This window comes from Haliotis asinina, chromosome 9 (genome assembly GCF_037392515.1).
Source record: "Haliotis asinina isolate JCU_RB_2024 chromosome 9, JCU_Hal_asi_v2, whole genome shotgun sequence".
NCBI lineage: Eukaryota > Metazoa > Mollusca > Gastropoda > Lepetellida > Haliotidae > Haliotis > Haliotis asinina.
The window spans coordinates 38,765,622-38,784,018 of NC_090288.1; the positions used below are offsets into that span (position 1 = coordinate 38,765,622).

The following is an 18,397-nucleotide window of genomic DNA, read 5'->3' on the forward strand; positions in this document are numbered from 1 at the left end:
TTGTTAGTCACTTCATTGTCTGCTCCAGACTCGATTATTTACAAACCGCCGCCATATAGCTGGAATATTGCTCAGTGCGGCGTAAAACTAGACTCCCTCACTCCCTCAAATCGAAAAGAGGGACAAAATACCTTTGCTTCAGTAAATCGGTATTTTGTCCCAACCTTCGATTTGTACAACTGAGAAGAAAATACACAAAGCAAGTATACTTTTATAAGGACCAGATAATCAAATGATTGGTGTCATGTTTCACATTCCATAGATATTCATAAATGTTTCCCTAAAATATCGCTACACACAAAATCATTCAAGTGACCATGCTCACATTGTGTGTGTTGGACATAACATAGACTAGCGCTAAGTCTCTCAATAGATATAGGTTTGATAGAAACAAATAATTCCTTCTATTTTGAAAACGGAGCCACGGGTGAGATGGGAGATCTTGAACCAGTGGACTTGCTTCGTCAGGACTGTAGCATTGCAGGGACGACTGAGAGAAAAAGAAGACAATGGAGTTCTGACATTGAGACAGCTTAGACATAACCCTGAAATATGTTGCCCTTGTCATTATAATTGTGTCCTTTCAGTGACCCACAAGCAGTTATGTGTGTTCCCACCATCCGCAGATTACAACGATCTATGCGTGGGCTGAAAGCTCAGTCCACTAAGCTCTTGACAGTACTAACTGATGGAGCATGATGGTCAACAGACTAAGCTTGACCACAAGACTGACTTTGGATGGTCATTACACGGATGAAATGACCTGCGTCATAAGCATGGGATGAGAGAGCTGTCCAACAAAGTACTCTCCTACTAGGACTGGCCCATAACCCTCACGACAGAGTCCGAACGTTAGTCTGTCTCATAGTCCCTGAACTACATTGATCCGTGAAGGTCCCGGGGTAGAATAGGCCTTCAGCAACTCATGCTTGCCATAAAAGGCGACTATGCTAGTCGTAAGAGGCGAGTAACGGGATCTGGTGATCAGGCTCGCTGACTTGGTTGAAACATGTCATCGGTTCCAAATTGTGCAGATCGATGCTCATATTGTTGATCACTGGATTGTCTGGTCCAGACCTATTTACAGACCGCCACTATATAGCTGTAATATTGCTGAGTGCGGCGTAAAACTAAACTCACTCACTCACTGAACTACATTATTATCCCTAACACCTACCCCTTCCAGCAGTGCGTGAAGAATTGTGACAATATCATGGATATACAACTTCTTTTATTCTCTAGGGACGTTTTGACAAAGATACCAATGTCGTTGTCAAGCAAGTGATACATGAATAACAGATTGAGAGAATATACACCTGAGTTGTTATTCAGTAGACAGGTATATAGTTGTTTGTGTAATAAATGAGGTCGATATACAACGCTTACATAAGAGATGGGTAAGTTGAAGCCCTAAATGAAGCAAGTCTTGGTTTCCCAAGGTTTCGGAATCTCCCAACTCACTGGGGCTCCTTTTCAATTAAAATAGGTTTATTTGTTATTATCAAAACTGTACATATTTAGGGATAAGTGTTAGTCTATCAGAATGTGTGTGTCCTGTGCATGAGATAGGCGAACGTGCTAAACACTGTGGTAATCAGTAAGGTGTCATGTGAAACTAAATGGTATATGACAATGCATTTCTTTTGTCAGACCATTATTAGGAACATGATAATAAATCTAGTTTATGTTAAATGATCTTGACAAAGTCCCAAACCCGGACAGAATTTTCTGAAGTGTTTGTACAAATGTGAAATATATGTATTTGTATGAGTCTCATCCCGTTTCAGATCTACCCCAAAGGCACCGCAGTAATTCCCAGTGCAAGAGCCATGTGTACAACAGAGGCCTGTAAACTTCGCGTTCGAATCCCTCTACGCCCCAATTGTTCTTGGGGCTCCTTTCACGAAGCAATCTTTCCTAAGGTTAACCTTCACTCCCATTCTTTAACACAGCACTAAGGTCACCTTAGCGACTTACGATCACCTTAGCGCTTCGTGAAATGAGGCCCTGGTTGTTAGTCACCATACCTGACCACTTCAGGGTCTTTCAACAAAGATCTTGTGTTATGTCCTGATATAAAAGTGTACTAATCTACTTTCCTGTTATAAAAGTGTACTAATCGACGTTGAAACTGGCGTATCCACTCTTTACCCCTTCTTTGATGGGCATAGTTTGTTACATAGATCCACGGTTTCTTACATTTTTCTTGTTTTTTTTATTTTGTTTATCTGTCTTTGTTTGTTTTTATTTATTTTTATTTATTTTTTATTTTTTATTTTTTATTTTTTTTTTATGAACTTTTGTTTCAAGGACAAGATGTTAGTTTCGTTTATTAATTACGTCAACGGTACGTACTTATTGATGGGCATCCGCCAACAGGGAGTGAAATTCGTGTGTCACATCATTCCCAATATTCAAGGGTGTCCGCCCAGGAAAGCCACATTTGAAACATACCAATTGCCACAAAAGCCATATTTCATGTACATACCTGTGTGCCGCGAATCGCCATGAGTGAGGGAATCAATGATGTTTTCTTTTTTTCTTTTTTGTTTTGTTTTCAGATCACCTTTTGATGTCAATGGATCGGAGCTGTTTTGTGACTTGTCCTTTATTAATAATTTCACACACGTTCTCCGCATGAGATCATAAGCACTAAAAACTTACCTCTGCGATAACGTCACATCTACGATGAACGCCCTTTCTCGATGCGCGTCCTTATCGATTCCACAAACTACATCGTCACATGACCGAAACAGAGACGTTGCAGACATTGACAGTTTAAACAAAAATGTAGTTAGATGCCGTAAACGTTGCCTTATCGAATCAAACACAGAAACGTTCGTAACACATCATTACAAGCAGAAAGAAATGTTTGGCGCAGCTCTGACGAAAATGTATTAAAGACACTAAAAGCCTTAAAAAACTGACTTGTAAGAGTGTTGATGCTGCAAGTAAACACATTATAAACAACACACAATGCATTTACAAACACACTGTGAAAAACTGCTGACTCAGCTGAACCAATTGAATTGCATGATGCAGGCCATTAGTAAGGAAGAAATGGCAGATCAAAGTGAATTTGTGTATTTCATAGTCTCTGTTTGTTGTTATATTCTCATTTACTAATCTTTTGAAGGTGAAAAAGAACAATCACAATATTTAAATAGTTCTGCTTGCTAAAGATATGTGGCGTAAACTGACAAGGATGATTAATTCGTCTTGGTAGGACAAACAAGCACAAAGTATAGCACTTTGTGAGGCAACATAATTATCGGAAGGCACAAAGTACAAATAGAAACAAGTAAAAGAAGAATTTGTTTTTAAATCTTTTTAAACGCTCATCTTTCTCCAGCCGAATCGATAGATATGTCCATACTATTGTGCAATTGTTCCGCTTGATCGCTTCCTGCAAAGTAGCCCGATCAGATCATTGTCAGACTAGTCCATTATATTCCATTAAATTTATTATGACGTTTCAACTTGTAGGTCAACATGTCACTACTGCAGCGGCGCTAAGAAAACTGATTTTGGAAAATCTAGTCCTAAACTTTGCTTGTAAACCGCTATGAAACAGAAAGCGTTACAGTCCGTTTGATTCCATTTGAGAGCGATGAATTGCTCACTAACACAAAATTTAATAATTGCAACAAAAACAAATTTTGCACATCCTCATGAAATCGACACACCAACTCTGATGATGATGATGTGTCTCATAATTTGGGACACCCGAATAAAAAAGTTGTTTAACAAACGATCATCATTTTCTTGTCACCTTTCTCTATTTTGTACGGGGGTGGGGGTGGGGGTCACTTGCTGGAACTTGCTAGAACAGCCATGTAATCAACACGTGTGTGTTGTGAAGATGGGGTCATCTCAAAAGCCGTTATCTGGTTACCACTTGAGATGTTCAATGGGAGTCAGTGTTGCCACTTTCAGAAGACGCTGTTGTCCGAATCGGTGTCGCTGTCGTCAGAGTCTACCCTGATGACGACTGGCTTGATGGTGGCATGGTCCAGTCCACTTTATTCCCAATAACGTCTTTCTATTTCATTCTCAACTTTCACAACGCCATGTTTCCTGCGTGATGACGTCTGACTGTTGAACAATCGTCTGTACGTCCCGAAGTTCTTGATATCCCAAATGAGTTCTATCGGGTTTAAATCGCAATGATAGGGTGGCAATCGCAAAACTGAATGACCATGTTCTATAAGGTACTCATCAACCTTAAAGACAGGTGTGGTTTTATTTAACTTTATGATGTCATACAGAACAGGTTTGGTTGCTTTTTCTGGATACATATTGCTTTGTTTTGCAATCATTCTGTCATGCCCCCCTTCTTACTGTTAGATGTTGGGGCCTTTGTATTAGGTACTTGAACGCCATGATATAGAGCGTTATCCATGACAATCAGACTTTTGGAGGGCAGTGCTGGTACCAACTGATTTTGTACCCATCGTAAGAAAACCATTACGTTCCTTTCGGTATGGTAGTCTCGGTTGTCTTTAGATTTTGCCTCGAAGACTAGGAAGCAGCCAGGTAGGAATCCCCGACTCTTGCAACCAGCATGGGGTACAATCAGTCACTCTCCCTTGCCAAGTGGTAATTTTTTTGGCACAGGACTCTGAAGAGGAGCTAGCGAACCATTGTGTCCCTGTGGTATGGGAAGCATTTACCCATGTTTCGTCCAAACATACAGGCTCGTAACCCTCTGTACGTTTCTTTCGAATTGTGCGTAAGTACTGGTTTCTTAGTCGAACAATATCAGACCTCTCGCACAGTGCACGTCTGTTTTCTGAGTCTACTTTTTTTGTAACGGAAAGCAAATTTGTGAAGCAGCTTCCATAACTGATATTTTAAAATGACCAAAGAATGATTTGTCTCCATATGCTTTTCCAGAATACGCAGAGAGACAAAGGTATTTTGTTTATATAGACACTTAATGGCGTTTCTAACCAGCTGTTGTTGAAATGAACGACTTTCTCACATCGTGTGGGTTTTGAGACGGTCCCCTCAGTTGTGTCCGTGCAGGTTGAATCGGTACAGTTTTTCAAGATAGTTTTTTACCTCCCTTCCGTCATCCCGATAGCACGTGCAGTTCGTAAACGATACTTAGCCAAAACATATTGAGGCCTACCCCTTTCACCTTCGTTTTTAAAAAAGTTAAAGACTTTGCAAATAATAGACTTAGCGTCGTGTGATAATCTCATTGTTTCAGGTACTGCAATCACGAATGTCTGGTTTGTCGAGCAAATCACACGTGTCAATTTCACACGTGCACCTTGTCCGATTTCACGTGGTTGTGCAAAATTTGGTTTTGTTGCAATTATTAGATTTTGTGTTAGCGAGCAATTCATCGGTCTCAAATGGAATCAAACGGACTGTAGGTGGCACATATATGTAGCTGTTTATTAGTATATTTGTGTTATAAATAGTCCTTCTTCTAAATTGTTTTATTTTCGTGTTGTTGTTGCTGTTGTTGATGTGGGGTTTTGCAGGAATGTAAACATAACGATTGAGGTAACAATATCTCGTATCTCAAACAGGTATCAGAAAAATAAGAACGTTGAATTGACCTTCCAAAGTTCAAATACTTCAAAGAAATAATTGGTTGTTTCATCACAGATTCGTAAAGGGTGTTTGAGTACTTACGTGAGGCAGCTAGTTTGCGTGATCTGGACGTTCCACCACGAATAATTCATCTGGATTTCTCCGTCTAGATTTCTGAAGCTCCCTTGGTACTGTTTTAGTGTCTAATTCAGGGCAGTCATCCCCCAATTATTTCTAAAACAACAAAAACTATGTGGCCAGGCCATGTGGTAATCATTATTTAATCTGCATTCTTAATTTTTATCACTACCACAGGGTACATTGTCTTGTGGGATATATATATACTCACATCCATACTGAAAGTGAGTGTTGAGTCCGGTATTCCGACTCTCCGTGTAGAGACGACCACGAGCACGATTATGCCTCTCGCAGGATAGGCCTTGGGGTTGAGCTGGAAGTCCGCTCACCTCATTCATATATGCTTGTTTGACATATCTTGTGAAACCAACTTAAGAACTTCGAACTAAACTATGCCCTCGTCTTCATCAACGTATTCATTTGTCTTCGTCAACGTACTCTTCATCTTATACCGAACTGATTCCCCTGTCAACGCATATCATGTACAAGCGCTAAGCGCCAAGAGAGCTTCAAAAATATAGGCCCGAGATTTTACATAATGAATATCTAACATTATTTAACATTTAGCTAATGGCGTATTGCCATGAGAGTCACATTCACACGATCACTTTCCATGGCCTTTGTGAATGTGGCTTTCCAACGCTATAATCCACAAAAATGTGCATTATGTAATGCACGTGGATCACGCACGGAAACCTGGGACTTGTCAATATCAATCACCTCTCACAACCCCCGAGAAATGAACATTTTATTGACAAGTCAAGTTCAGCTGATAATGAACAAAGTTTCTGTGACAGGGCACAACATCAGGTGTGAACTCAATATACGGGCAGAAGGGTCTTTTTTTATCCGACACGCACTAACCACTAACCGGAAACGAAACTGTTGTCTTATGTACACCTTACACATCTTTTGAAACAACTTTGAACATTTGTACATTTTCAAGTTACAATGTGAGTGAGTTTAATTTTACACCCAATTTAGCAATTCCAGCAGCATCGCTGCTAGGCACACCAGAAATGAGTTTTACATATTGCACGCGTTTAAGTGAGCTATAAAATTCAATAAAGACGCTCAATAACATATGAATAACTTAGAGGTAGACCAGCTATCTCTATCCAGCCCTCATCCCCCACCTCCCCCTCTCTCTCGTACATATGTGTACGTTCATGAAAAGCTATTTCTCCCTCATGCTATTATCATTTAGACGCTTCTAAAGAATTGGTAATACATTGGCAGTATAAACAACATGTGCTAAATATATCAAGTTGATTTTTTCATCGCGGAACAGGGCCAGAAACAATACATTCCGTGTCTGTGGGGCGTATATATTGTATATTTTACTACGGGGAGTGCCTCACTTTCTTCAGATACCAGTGGCAATGTGTAGGCAATTGCTAACACAGGTTGATAGTACTGCCATCACCGAGCTCCAATCGGCACAGGGCTTGTTGGAAGATTGCGAAAGCACTATATGGCGTATCACAAAAACATCTTAACAGGTTGTTGGCAAGTGACGAACTTAGGTATCTTTAGAAGCTCTGTCGATCTTCTTGGCGTCCACATTACACTTTAACACACAATAAGGAAAATGAGGTTTCAATGAGCACTGATACGTTTGAAACCGAATTGAGATTTACGACTGAAAGATTTACGTTATACTAGCCACAAAAAGTAAGTGAGCTAATCATATGGACCTAGATGTGTATATTCACAATGCATCTGAAGGCAACATCAGTTTCAGGTCATGCATGAACAACATGTGATGCACGTGTGAGCTGTTTTCCTACCTTTGTGCTCTTTCCGTTAAGACTTAGATCACATTTGCCACGGTACGATAAAGCGGTCTACGATTTTCCGCACGATGTTTCAGACATCGCGCTACGACGTAAGTGTTCACATGTCTACGAGCATCGTGCGATTTCCCTGGGGAATGGTTTACGTATGATCCCTACAGCTACTGCAAGGACATCATACGGAGCCCGTGAAATATGGTGAAAACTGCTGAGTGATTGAATTTAGTTTTACATCGCAGTCAGCAATGTTCCAGCTACACTCTGCACAAAAAAAAAAGAAAAGAGAAAAGCACATTAATGATACTTACAATTTTGTACACATACGTAAACCCAAACATGTTACAGGGTTGCACATTGTTTCTGGAATGTTTTAGAAGATCATGCTTTACCAAACGAAATCAAAAATGACTTTGAACGGTTTTATCAATCAGGATTGTCATGATGTGCGTAGATGTCATGCAGCAGGAACATCAGGCACAATGACTGTTCCTCACGTGCAAAACATGAGTACGGTATGTGACTATAAAAGACCCAAATGAATCTCTCAATTTCATCCGCGATCTTTGCAAGTACTGTACACAAAGATAGGATCTCAACGCTGCCGATCGAAATCAGGAAACTGGACGATTGCAAGCTGGCGAATCAAAGAGTGAGGTGGCAAGGATCTTCAACATTCATCTCAGCACAATAACTCGATTGTGGGATCGATTTCGTCAAACAAATTCGACAAATGTCCGTCCACGATCAGGAAGACCTAGAGTCACCACAGCTGTCCAAGATCGGTACATCCGGGTAACCCGTCAACGGCAGCTCCTCCAACAGGACAACGCCAGGCCCCCACACAACAAGTGTCACCGTGGACTACCAGGCATATAACAACATCAATACCCTCCCCTGGCCTTCCAGATCCCCGGATCTAAACCCAATCGAACACCTTTGCGATCAGATCGATAGTCGGGTATGTCGACGTCGCAATCCACCACAGAATCCTCAACAATTGTTCCACATGCTGCAGGTAGAGTGGAGAATTCGACAACAAACCATCCAACGACTGAGTCAATCTATACCCAGGAGGTATCGGGTAATGGTAGCAGCTAGAGTTGGTCATACGAGGTACTGACTTCAACACCACCTGGTGGACAGCAGTAATGACTGATGACTGTTATTCTCATGCAATATAGACAAGATAGCAAAATTTCATTCATGTTTTCCGCTGATCTACACGTCCTTGAATAACACCAAATTGTCATTGATATTTGGGTTTTGCATTTCTTTCTTTCTTTTTTTTAAAAATCATTTTAAAAGAGTATATGGCGGCGGCCTGCAAATAATCGAATCTGGGCCAGACAAACTAGTGATCAACAGAATGAGCATCGATCTACGTAATCGGCAACCGATGTCGTGTGTCAACCAAATCAGAGAGCCTGACAACCCGATTACGTCAGTCGCCTCTTACGACAAGCATGGGATACTGGAGATCAAATCTTGAAAAAAGGTATATATACGAGCGAGCGTGTCATCCTGATTTTACAGAGCGAGTGTCAGAGGTTTTGTATTTCTGGAAGAGCACTTATACAGCAGCACTAACGGAGGTTCCTTAAAATGAGTATGGCGCATATGAGCGTGTGACAACTTCTTTGTTACTAAATATACTCTTTAAAAACATGGGGGATCTTCATTTCTTTTATTTACGATTAAAAATATTAAGGAGATGTATCGGAGTCGATCAATGTTGATATGATGTTATTGAATGTTTTTAGAGTGCATCGCCATTTGCACTTCCTTACAACCATAATTATTTGGAATGAAGTCGCTTTTGAAAGGTGATTGCTGAGTGTCTAAATTGATGTTCTAAGTGATTTCTCTACTTTCTGGACAAAACGTCAAAATTAAGAATGGGACCCTATGCACGTGTATGGGGCTATTGCGTCGTGCACGTGCATTTAGGGGTGGTAACAGAGGGAAATGGTGGTGCATTTATAAGATATCTGTCCTTGAAACTTTAGTTAACGTTTACACTTCCTGTCCAAATTGAAAGTTCATTATCCCCTACTTATGTTTAAGAGTATATTTGTAAATCGTTTGAAGCTCATCTTTGGCATGGACACAGTAATCACAGCCTCCGTCATGTTCACCACTATTTTAGCTGAAAGGGATAGAATTCTCATTACAACGCCCGCATATTATTAGAAATGAGTGGATCACTGAAACCTGACAAATAATGCTCCCGAATTGCTTGACAACGCGCCCGTTGTTAGGTGACGTGACGTCATAAGGATGTAAGGGAAACGCTCCATGATGTAGTATGGGAAACGCTGTTTTCAGGGCATTATCATTTGCCGTGGTCTTTCATTAAAGACCAAGATCGTGCATGTGTACATGCCCAGAAAAATATTATACTGTTATTATAGCAAAAATAGATAGATATTGTGATAAAATAAAAACAAATAACGTATCGAGTTTGAAGCATTCACTGCTAACAACAACGACGAAGGTCATTGGCATGGAAGCAATTCCTAATCGTCTGACACGCAACACCAGCAGTCTGATACAGATTTGCTGCAATTTGATTGGCCGTTACAGCTCGATTTCTTGCTGTTGACCTTCGACGACCTAAACGTTACAAAGTCTTCTAAATGCACTAACATAGTGAACATACTGAAAAAATCGGGGTTGTGTCTGGCTGACAAAGAGCTAGTAGTTGAAGAACGGAAGTTACAGTTCTGATATATTGATTAGACTTTGTTAGAAAGGTTGTGTCGAGTTTATTTCATTGCGAACTTGGTGACTTAAAGAGGTCGGGTGAAATATTAATTCAGTTCATCTAGTTTCGCGTCAGTTCATCACTATTCATTGAGCTAGTGACTTTCTCTCCTCCAATATCGTCATGATATGAAGAAGAACATTTGTTTAGATGTTTAGATAGTTACTTAACAGGCTTACCAGTTTTCAGTGATGTTTACAGGTTTACAGATTGTCCTGGCACTACAGGGTTACTTTAAATCCTCTCTTCTACAAGGTGTGGTGATTATATCGCGAAGTGAATGCATCACTAGGTGCTACTTGAGCACCACTTGTCACTCAGTGTTTTATCAGACAACCTCCAAGAAGTGTTACCTGTCAGATGCAGTTTACACTAGGGATGACCTCCAGGTTTCAGTTGGCATGCAGTATCTGGAGTGGAAACCAGGTACATTTTTCTTTTCTTTTCTTTTTCTTTTCTTTTCATTGTCATAAGTATTTTCATATACGCTTGTACAGTTTTTAGCACGATGCTGCTGTAAAAAATCGAACTGTGGCAATGTCAAACTTTAAACTATTCACGCCGCTGGTTGCGATGATCAACGTAAATAACTGAAAGGTTCGATAACGAATTGTCAATGGCCCTTTTTTCGCCTAATGAGTTAGACTGAGTTAAGGGTAAGGCTGTCAGACCTGGATTCGATTCTACTAACAACAATTCTCATTTGATAATTTTTCCAGCGTCAACCAATTACGTTCCTCTCGAAATTGCTCGAGTTAGAGTCAAAATTATGGTCTGGTTGTGTGGAAATAATTTGAATAATTTCAAATGTCAAATCGAAATAATTATAATGGTTTTCGAAAACCAAAACTAGAGTGGCAGATTTGATTTTATGATGAATCGAAATGTGTAAACTTAATTCGAAACTCTTGAGGTGCCTCCCACCTATACTGGATAATTAGATTTGAGCTACATATTTGAAGAGGAAGATGGAATTATGTATTATAAACTGACAATTTTCGGTGTTTCCCCCCAAAACATAAACTAAATCCTATTCCGCGCATATATTGCTTTAAGTTTTAGAGGTACCCGGGAGCAGTACTGCAGTGAATTGGGTTTGAAGAAATTGTGGACTGCTTATCCGAGTTCTGGTTACGTGCGTGATGATGGAAAAAATACAAAACTATTAACAAAATAAGACAATTGAAGAAATTACTTATTACTGGCATCTGAGCATGAAACCCATATCGAATCGTGCTGATATACATTTGTTAACAACCGACACGAGTGTGACACAGCTGTGTGAGTTTTTAGCAGCGTTCGAAATTAACGTCTGTCCTTAGGTCCTCAGCCGACTGAAAACCGCTCGGACCTCGGACCTTATAGCCGATAATGTTCATAATTCCAATGACTAACAGTACTATTTCTTAGAAAATATCCTTCAGTAGTTTCTAGTTATCTACATTAAACTCTTTAACTCGGTTTGTTTGCTGGGAATTAGTTATAGCGCAGGGCCCACACATTCTATTCAGGACCCACAACTGTTTATGGCTCTGGATCCTCAGTGCCTGCAGCTTTTCAGGGTTAAGAGCAAAGACTGGTTTTAAGATACATCACTGTTAACAAATGACATAAACTGACGTACAAAAGAAACTTTACACCTGTAAATTACACCCGTAAAATATTTCGAAAACCCTTAAAGTGAACTTGAAACCTGTGGTTAGTATGATATGGGATGGCCAGTGGTCTGACCAGGCTGCTGGAAACGTGTTATAAGGATGACGGTGGTTTGTCAGCTGCAACAAAGTATTCTGGCAACGTGGCTGTTGTTTTCTGCCATGTGGGACATACCAACATACAATGTATCTCTTTTGTTGTTCTGCTGTTACCCTTGACATTCATTTTATGTAGTTTACGTTGCAATAGTGTCAGTTCATGTCGCGGATCACCTTTTATACCTTTAGTGCATGAATTACACGTGCAGTCACCAATAAACATGAATTTCAAGAAACACCCATCAAAAGCGAAAAGAAACCCCACTAAAGTTGGTTTGTTTGGCCTAATGATTCACATGTTGTGTTCGGTATATCCTACTGGCCACAGATTTCAAGTTTACTTTATGGGTTTTCAATATGTTTTCAATATTTCCGATGTGACGCTAAATAATAACTCACTCCCTCACTCAAAATATTTTCAAAACCACGAGTGTAAAATTTCTTTTGTACGTCAGTTTAGCAGTGTATGGATATATGTTCAGATGGCTGTGGTAATGGGTACAGCTGGAATCGGACACTCGACCTCTGCTATAAAGTCCACACAGACTACCACAGATCATGGACGGATGCAGAAAGCTCATGTATTCAAAATGGCGGACATCTTCTTAAAGTCGACAACCTTCAAACAAATCTGCTGATGAACCACTTTGCATTGACAAAAAGTAAGAAGATTTTTATTCTTTTAGTAAATGAAAGCAACAAAATCATATCGTTACTCGTTCACAAGAACCCTCTGCTAAAGCATATGGTACGAGTACATATCAAAATGAGGATGTGAAGGGTTTAACGGTTTCGTCTCTTAAGCGACAAGTTAAGAGTGAGTGCGTGCGTGTATTACGTTTTTGTCAGTCTCAAATTAACGAAAAGCGGTCAGTTTCGGGCTACGAATGGTGGATGGATAATACGTAACTGAAATATTTTTCGAGAACAAAGAACTATCCCGTGGATGAAAAGGATTATTGAAATTCCAGAGGAACGTACCCCAGAGGAACGTCTCACAATCGTGGCAGTTCACTAAGTGCAACTGATTTTCTGAAAATTAAAGATGTCCCCTTACACGGTTTACGTATAAAGTCCGGAGGTATCCCAACACTTACATCATTAAACCGGAAATTCAACATTTGTATCACGTAACACAGGACTTCTTTCGTTGTGTGGTCCTGTGTATAGAGTTCATACCAAGAATAAGTTTGAGCTCGGAGAGTCCTTAGATTGGGTGACCGTGTTTGGCAGCTTGACTCTAGGACTTCAGTTCTGCTCCACCACTAAGCACGTGATACATGTGGTTTCACCTTAATCAAGCCAGTTTGTTCACCCAGCAGAAAAAATGTATATCCGGTTGGATAAAGTCATAACAGACAGCCTAGATTGTCCAGAGTCGAGTAAACAACTAGTCAGATGGGTACTAGGCGATATAAAATGTTTTACAGATAAGATAGCAATGCATCAGAGAGGGTTCGGGTGATCCTGCACAGTCAGGCCGGTAAGGCTGATCAGATCAGGGCCCTTGCCCCCCTCTACACGCAGCCCAGACAGCTGAGTCAACGGGGATTTGCTCATGGATAGGATGACTGGAGAATTATCTGATGATTTCTGATGATATCTGATGAACATTACGTTGACTAACACAAATGAATACGTTGATGAAGACAAATGAATACTTTGGTGAAGACGAAGGCATAGTTTAGTTGTTCAAACTTCTTTAGTTGGTTTCACAAGACATGACAAACAAGTATACATGAATGAGGTGAACGGACTTCCAGCTCAACCCCGGGCCTTCCCTGGAAGCGGCATAATCCTGCTCGCGGTCGTCCCTACAAAGACAGTCGGAATGCCGGACTCTACACTCACTTCTCACCTCTCACATGTCTCACGTCCAGACAGGCAAAGATTCAACAATGGACAGATAGAGAAACTAATAGCACTTCCTTCTACAGCTGATGTGATGACAGACACAGCCAAGGGGGATGACCAATAAAAGCCATAAATGTCATATACAGTAATTAATGGAAGTGACAAAGAAGGTAGCTGACAAAATAATGTACTCTGCGGTAGTGATAAAGATCAAGATTGTAGATTGATATCATAAAGCTTGGCCACATAGTTTTTGGTCTGTAGAAATATTTGGACATGGCTGTCCTGAAGTATAACACAGCGAGTGGGACTTCACCCAGGAAACACTGCCTAGTCCAACCCACCAAGAACTTTCCGGTGAATATGAAGGCTCCCCAACACTGCAGCCTTCTGCATTACCCAGATTGTCAGAAGGGCTGTGCTCCCAATGAAGAAACCGGGCACTCTCCTGATCTACGCCAAGAGATCAGGAGGTACCAAACCATGGGCCAAGACCAATGGGGAGCCCACCGACAGTGTACTTATGATGCAAACGAGACATTTCAAAGGCGAGGTCTACTATTCAAAAAAGTAGGGGATGTTTTATTTCGAGATCACAATTTTCACATATACCAATGGATACGAAACAAAGTTATATAGATCCTTACTGAGGAAGCATTTTCAAAGAAATTCATCGCCCAAACACAACAATGACACCCCCAGGATCTGCACGGGATGCTACTGATGGTCATAGGGGTTGATCATGACGCTCAGTTTGAAGCTTGGAGCCATTCTAGAGCAAAATTTTCAAGCGAAAGCATCTGATTATCAGTGGTTGAAGTTGTTTATCAAACAGGGACCATGCGCTGTCTAACACAGGATGAGAGGTTACGTGCCCTTGGCATGCTTCAGGTTGGCACAACACAGGTCGTTGTGGCAAGGACAGCGAATGTTTCCCAGTCTGTCATCAGCAGATTATGGTCTGGACATCGTGATGCAGGGTCTGTTACCGACAGACCACGATCTGGTCGACCAAGGGCAACAACTATCTCCTTGAGAAATCGTCCGGCAACAGCAAATCAGATAAGGTATCAACTTCAAAGAGATACTGGTTTGGTAGTGAGTGCCCAGATCATCAGGAATCGACCGCACAGACATCACTTACACGCCCGACGCCCTCGTGTCATTCCCTGTCTGATGGATCATCACATTAGGGCAAGACGCCAGTGGTGTTGTGATCGTCAACACTGGAATAATCGCCGATGGAACAACGAAATGTTCTCAGATGAGTCGAGGTTCACTGTGGACTTCCTGGACAGGCGTAGGAGGATTTGGCGCCCACGTAACGAACGTTTCCATGATGTGAACGTCATTAGACATGATCCATATGGGGCCGATCTGTAATGATGTGAAGAGGCATCACTACTGCCATCAGAACGGACTTGCATGTTGTTGCTGGACATGTCACAGGGCAGTACTACCGGGACAACATTTTGGCACCCCATGTTGTGCCGCGGCCGTTTACACGTCGTCATGGCCCAATGCCAGATGTCATAGGGCCAGGATCGTTACAGATTACCTCCAACAGCAGCATATCGCCACGGCCAGCACTCAGGAACTTTCCTCCATCGAGCATGTCTGGGACATGCTTGGACAGCGGTTACGCCAACGTCAACAGCCCCCTGCCAATGTTCAAGAACTTGCTGCAGCGTTGCAACAGGAATGGAATAACCTTCCCCAAAATGACCTGGGACGCGTCGTTAGGAGTATGCCACGCCGAATTCAAGCTTGTCTAGCCAACCGATGGGGTTTTATCCACTCCTGACTTAGTGTGATGGTAAATTTGCTGTTTGACCCTGTGTTTGTGTCTACCTTTACTCTGGAAACTCTGTGCTTCACTGACTGTACCCAGGGTTTCGAATAAATGACAAATGTTCCCTTAATGTTTTTCTGTCATTTGTTTCATTCTTGACTTCTTGTAAATCCAATATCCGCTACTTTTTGAACTATATAGTTATCATGCTTTTCCTGAATCTTGCCAATCACATCGCTGTCAAAGGGACAAAAAATTCAATGATATAAATAAATTCATTGGCTTAGTCAAAAAGGACAAGATCAGGTTTGTTTGGAATTCGTCTCAGGCTGTATATGGACCTATTGTAAAGAAGTTTAACACTGTCATTTTCCAGGACACCCTGGACATGTTTAGCATCGTACCATGGAGTCAAAGCCACAATCATGGCGAAGATGGTAGAAAAACAACGAACCATCCCATCATGTCGTTGAAGATATGCTGTCTCGGTAACTTCATTGCACAATCGACATTCATGCAAATATTTTCTTTTGGAATCGCGTTTTGGCAATTAATTACGAGTGGGAAGTGACTGGTGTTGAGCAGCAAAAGGAAAGCCCTCAGTTTCACATTTAAGACCAGCCGACCTCATCCAGGGGATTCGAAGGAGTCGGTTGTATTCCTGTTCTGATCCACACAACGCATGTGTGTTATTATAGCGACCACTTCCCAACGCTGTAGAATGAAATCTACCCATCAGATCAACCTATCTGACCAAATACCACATCTTTTTGTGTTGTTTGTCGTTGAGATCTTGTCAGTCTTTCTTGTTAAAGTGTTATGGGTTTCCTCAATAGATAATGACATTTAACTCTAAAGCTTTGACTGCTACTATTTTATTCTAGGTAACCCTCTCTGGATTGGCGGCGCTGATATACAAGAAGAAACAAGGTGGTTGTGGACAGACAACTCTTCAATTCAAATGTTTTGGTGGGATCACGGTGAACCTGATGACGTAGTGTCACAAGGCTGCCTCTTTATATACGCTGGTCATTCTGTGAACACATGGCACGATGCGTCCTGTAGCAGCCGTAATGCTTATGTGTGTCAGCTTCCATTGGAGCCCACTCAATGCTGATTGTATAAACACAGAGGGATTCAGTTTCAGGCTATGTGTCTTTTGTACAAGTCACACCATGGCCAAGTTCCATCATACCTGCCCAGTCTGCTATAGACTACAGACAGCTAGATAACACTGCTCACAAGTCAAGTGTCGTCATTTCATTCATTAAGACTCATGTTTTCAAACTTATGATAAATATTATCTATTTTGTATGGGTTTTGAACTTGCACTTGGTGTATGGAACTTAGCGCTATAGATGTACTCATCCTTAACATTATTTGATTTTACAAATTCAAGATAGTATGCAATATTACTTAAAGAAGTATGTCGTATGTGTGCATTTATGTATTACTGACAATTGAAAGGAATCTACGTGTATAGATACATGTATATAAAAAACTGAATGATTGGTTCAATTACAACGAACTGGATTTGAAATCATATGGCCCGACCATGTTTGAAATGTTCTAAACTTGTGTAGAAAAACATAAATGTATTGATTTCCCCCGATCCCTCAAACAGCCGTGCATCACCCGAACTTGTTTTATTTTTAAAGATCTGATTTTTTTTGTTTGCTAGTAGAGCACCAGATCGGTTCGTGTTTGATAAAGCGCAAACTCTTCAGTTAAAATCAAATGTATGAAATCAACTGTGTAGTTCTTTCATTTTAAATTATAAAAGAGGAACAATTTTTCAATCACTACTTTTTCTGGTCATTGTGCGGCAGGTTTAGACCATATGCATCTTCAAAGAGTTGTGTAAATCCGCCAATAGAGCTTTATCTCCGCAGGGTGTGTCTTGTGATGTTTTCACAAAGTTGTATAATTCACTTGTTCACCCTGTATTGTTTTATGGTCCGAGTATTGGGGTATAAATAAGGAAGTACAAATAAGGCATGTAGAATGTTTCTTGGCATTGGTAAGAATGCTTTAGTAAATGCAATAAGGGGATTTGGGTCGGTGCTCTCACAAAAGGTCGAAAGCTTTCGTTATGTGTTTAGACTTAAATCTATGCGTAGCAGTCGCATATCAAAAGTGATACACTTGTGGCCGATGCAAAAAAAAAAAAAAAAAAAAAAAAGAATTTAGAGTGTTTGAGTTGTTATCTCAACACAAGTGTGAATTGTTACTTCATACCACGACAGACTGTTGATTGTTGGCATGAATCTTAATGGAATGACGCTTGAGGAGTTATTGGTAACAACTTGTGCACCTATCGTTTGGATTAAGAAACGCCATCTTTTGAAAATAATGTTAAATAATTTATGTTATCATTGTCGTATTTTATCCTAATTTAAATGTGGTATGTTACCCTTATTCATTGAAACCAGATATGCCAAGCCACCTGTTCTTCCTTTACAAAGGCTATGTAAATATTGTTTTAGAAGTGACAGTGGTTCCCATGTACATATTTCATTTTTTTATTAAAGGTAATTTTTATGAAGAGTTGGAGCTGCCTTTGAATGTAAACATGTATTTTATAACTTATATGATACCGACAAGTTTCTGTTTCTTATGAAGGAAAACAAAATTGTGAAACATTTTTGCCTTTTCAGTTCTAAATATGTTTAAAAGGCTGGAAGTGTCATTGACATGGTTTATCTAAATCCTATATTTATATATTATTATGGTATATATGGTTTTATTGTCT

At 40.5% G+C, this 18,397-nt stretch overlaps 1 protein-coding gene across 1 annotated transcript; it reads left to right on the forward strand.

Annotated features, from left to right (window-relative positions):
• The first annotated feature begins 10,436 nt into the window (after nucleotides 1-10,436).
• On the forward strand, nucleotides 10,437-16,762 carry LOC137295838 (C-type lectin-like). The gene is made up of 3 exons (XM_067827395.1): nucleotides 10,437-10,671; nucleotides 12,482-12,661; nucleotides 16,530-16,762. The coding sequence occupies exons 1-3, from the start codon at nucleotides 10,437-10,439 to the stop codon at nucleotides 16,760-16,762; spliced, it is 648 nt and encodes a 215-aa protein (XP_067683496.1).
• The last annotated feature ends 1,635 nt before the right edge of the window (nucleotides 16,763-18,397 follow it).

What these genes read in the sequence shown, in the direction of transcription:
- LOC137295838 (XM_067827395.1), top strand. Translation starts at nt 10,437, where the DNA reads ATGTTTACAGGTTTACAGATTGTCCTGGCACTACAGGGTTACTTTAAA. An exon ending in GTATCTGGAGTGGAAACCAG is followed by an intron (nt 10,672 to 12,481) that starts GTACATTTTTCT and finishes ATATATGTTCAG; the next exon opens with ATGGCTGTGGTAATGGGTAC. An exon ending in CCACTTTGCATTGACAAAAA is followed by an intron (nt 12,662 to 16,529) that starts GTAAGAAGATTT and finishes ATTTTATTCTAG; the next exon opens with GTAACCCTCTCTGGATTGGC.